Raw genomic sequence first — 3,937 nt, forward strand, 5'->3', positions numbered from 1 at the left:
ATTTATTTCCCAAGGCGTTATTTCGAAATCTGGCGCGACCGCCGCCATCTTTGTCTCGTTAAGTATGAAAGCGAATGGACTGGCGTACCCGTAGCCTCGAGACATTAAGATACGCCTGGCGTACCCGTAGCCACTGCCTTTTTGTAATTCCAGTATCATATGCATGTTATATTAATATCATTATTATATTACTATATTAGCTATAGCCATTGAAAGAATGTTCGTTCTTCGGTTCTTCTTCATTGGTTAATTGTAAAATTTGGGCTTGTTCTATTGCAATCTGCAGTGTTGGCCTGTCTGTTATGTAAACTTTGTCTCTCTCCATCTTCGACATATTCACTTGGACTAATATATTTACAGGGGCAGGGCCGGAACTAGCTCCAAGAAACGGTATTGCTAGGGTTAGAATACCCTAGCATTGACGTTAGTCACACAGTTACACGGTGTATTGACGTTAGTCACACAGCCTGGTCGGGTTAGGCCGGAACTAGCTCTAGTAACTATAGCTCGCGTACAGTTGCCGCAGGTGTACAGTGCCTGCGGCAACTGTACGCGGGCTATAGTTACTAGAGCTAGGCCGGAACTAGCTTTCGAGAGACGGGGGGGGGGGGTTGATATTTGAGGGAATTTAATTAAGGCGTGCTGAAGGCAAAAGCCGTACTAGGTGGCCCCATTTTACTAGTATCATAACATCAGGAGTGAATAATAATAGATTAATATTAATAATCTATTAATAATCTAATAATAGATTAATATTAATAATCTATTATTATTCTTTCCTGATAACATTAGCCAGTGGTTGAACAGGGTGGGGTGGGGGGTGGGGATTTGAAACCCCCACAACCCCCTTCTAGATGGTCCAATGGGTGGCATTCTAATTTATTTGTGTTGTTTGTTTTATTTACATGTTATAAGATATAGTATACATTTATATATACATACATACGGTCATCGTTTCTCTGTAGTGCCGCCAATCATCAAGTTAGCGATTCATCAAAGCAATGTTCCTTCTAATCGGGTTTCGTACGTCTTCATCGTAATAGGAAGATGAAGAATCGTGAGGCGGCCCAGACTGCGAGAGATCGCAAGAAGGAAAGGATGGACACACTCGAAGACGCACTCACGGCGTTGCAAGCGCAGGTTCGTGCATGCTCGGCCGATGCTGTAGCGACGTAAAATAATGCTAGTGGAAAGTTAATAGGCGACAGAGTGAGATAGGATGAAAGCCCATAACGAGAAGACCCTTCGAGCAATTAATACTAATAGTCGTGTGCATGCGTATACAGAAATGTGAGAGGGGCATCTTATTAATATCCACACGCATAACATCCAACTGAAATATGCGAGGACGCAGGCGAAATAAGGTGTCACGTGGCAGGGTGACAATGGTCCACATGGCACAGTGACCGTGGTCCTGAATTTCCATTAACCTAGTTCACCTGCGTCCTCGCCTATTGCAGTTGGATGCTGTGCGGGTGGATATTACACACACACGGATATTGTTGCCCGCAGTCTCTTCGCGCGGTACCCCTCGGCATAACTCGGTCTGTCGCCAATAAACTCACTGGCATTATATTCCGTCGCTACAAATTGCATCACGCACTCAAACATTCTGTGATCAGGACTACTCCGTTTCATTTCTCTGCCTGAACTTGCATCAGGTCACAGGGAAAAATCTTTAGAGCCATGTATGTTTGTGATGACGCGTGCACTTTGTGTCGTCGTAGTTAGTTCGTATCGGTTCGGCAAACGCCGAGAGATGATAAAACGTTACCGATAGACGGTAGATTCTAGCTGGTTCCGAGATTGTGTTCCCGCGGTAACCGCAACATCTGTCATCTTGCACTACCAACGGATGTTTGATTTTCTTGTCCATCAGAATAAGGTGTTAATTTTTTATATAAAAAATTAACACCTTATACTATTCTTTTATAATTATAATTTATATATATATATATACTGATATACATACATACGTACATACGTACATACGTACGGACGTACGGACGTACGGACGTACATACATACATACATACATACATACATACATACATACATACATTTAATTAGTATAGCCATAGTAACCGTTCCATCTCATTCGCAGAACAAGGCGTTGAAATCAGAAAACGTCACGTTCCGGCTGAACGCGCTCAAACTGAAACAAGAGAACGCCGAGCTGCGTCACCGGCTCGAGCTCCCGTCGCAGCCAGCGGCGTCATCTGGTGAGAGAGCCTGCGCGATCGAAGGGTCCGCAGCATCCACGAAGCTACCTCTGCAGCAGGAGCAAGCGTGCAGACTCTCTCTATCGATGACGTCATTACCCGCTCTCCTGACCCTGCTCAGGTAAGATCATACCTCGTTATTACCTGTTCGTTATCACTGACCCGCACACCTGACCATGCTCATGTAAGATCATACCTCGTTATTACCTGCTCGTTATCACTGACCCGCACACCTGACCATACTCATGTAAGATCATACCTCGTTATTACCTGTTCGTTATTACTGACCCGCACACCTGACCATGCTCATGTAAGATCATACTTCGTTATTACCTGCTCGTTATTACTGACCCGCACACCTGACCATGCTCATGTAAGATCATACCTCGTTATTACCTGCTCGTTATTACTGACCCGCACACCTGACCATGCTCATGTAAGATCATACCTCGTTATTACCTGCTCGTTATTACTGACCCGCACACCTGACCATGCTCAGGTAAGATCATACCTCGTTATTACTTGCTCGTTATCACTGACCCGCACACCTGACCATGGTCAGGTAAGGTACCTGCTCGTTATTACTTGCCCACACTCTTGACCCTGCTCAGTTGAGTTACCTGCTCGTTAGCCATGGCTATGGGTGTCTTGTTCCTCCTGAGATATGCTACTTACTTGCCATACTACTACATGGGTATCATTACATGTTTGCTGTTCATTACCAAGGATGTATATAGAGGCAGGGCCATCCTTAAAAAACTGTTTTCTGTCCCCCGACCCATGATTTTTTTAGTGGGTAGGTAGGTAGGTCTTTTTGTGTGTGTGAGGCATAATAGTTATTTTAAGTCTGTCCTCATTTTTGCCACACATGCTTTGTGTTTCAGTTTTGACTATGAGGAATGTATATATGCTCCTTCCAGAATACCAGTAGAAGAGTTATATTTATATTTATATTTATATAGACAAAATAAACAAAAAACAAAAATGGAACCCAAAATATCAAAAAAAAATTTGGTGTAGCGGCTATTTTCGGGGGTCGGTCGGAGGACAGCAAACATATAATTTTTTAAGGATGGCCCAGTGTGGTGTGCTAGTGTCATATGGTGTAACCTGATAAAATATTGTGTAACATTCTGTAGCGACAGTGCTGTTAGTATTGTTACGTGTTGCAATCTGTTATAAAATGCAATGGTATGATGTACTGAAATGCATTGGAATCCGCTGTAATGTGCTGTGACATAATGTAATAACGTGATGTAATATGCTGCACAGCTTAATGTAACAGGTACCGTAATGTCCCGTAACGTGTTGTAATGTCCCGTAACGTGTTGTAATGTGCTGTAACGTGTTGTAATGTGCTGTAACGTGTTGTAATGTGCTGTAACGTGTTGTAATGTCCCGTAACGTGTTGTAATGTGCTGTAACGTGTTGTAATGTGCTGTAACGTGGTACGATGCTTGCGTGCTTCAGCATGATGTTCTGCTTGAGCTCATCAGACGTATTGCGGGCGAAGGTGAGAGCGGGGACGAGGCCGGCCCTGAGAGCGAGAGCCACAGCCAGGTGAGTGGCCCTCTATGTACTCGCACACGTGATCACATGATCTCTGTATTACTTACTGTCTGTCTCCCTCACAGTCTATCATTCTCACAGACTGTCTCTCTCGCTGTCTTTCTCTCTCTTCTCTCTCTCTCTCTCTCTATCTCTCTATCTCTCTA

General features: G+C 43.9%; 1 protein-coding gene across 1 annotated transcript in view; it reads left to right on the forward strand.

Annotated features, from left to right (window-relative positions):
• Positions 1-3,937, forward strand: part of LOC106818286 (X-box-binding protein 1-like) — a 7,257-nt gene that overhangs the window by 2,231 nt on the left and 1,089 nt on the right. Inside the window, exons 2-4 of the mRNA XM_014823008.1 lie at positions 1,044-1,140; positions 2,105-2,343; positions 3,693-3,782. Coding sequence (XP_014678494.1) covers positions 1,044-1,140; positions 2,105-2,343; positions 3,693-3,782 — 426 coding nt within the window. The remainder of the gene's footprint in view (positions 1-1,043; positions 1,141-2,104; positions 2,344-3,692; positions 3,783-3,937) is intronic.

This window comes from Priapulus caudatus, unplaced genomic scaffold (genome assembly GCF_000485595.1).
Source record: "Priapulus caudatus unplaced genomic scaffold, Priapulus_caudatus-5.0.1 Scaffold2136, whole genome shotgun sequence".
Classification (NCBI taxonomy): domain Eukaryota; kingdom Metazoa; phylum Priapulida; class Priapulimorpha; order Priapulimorphida; family Priapulidae; genus Priapulus; species Priapulus caudatus.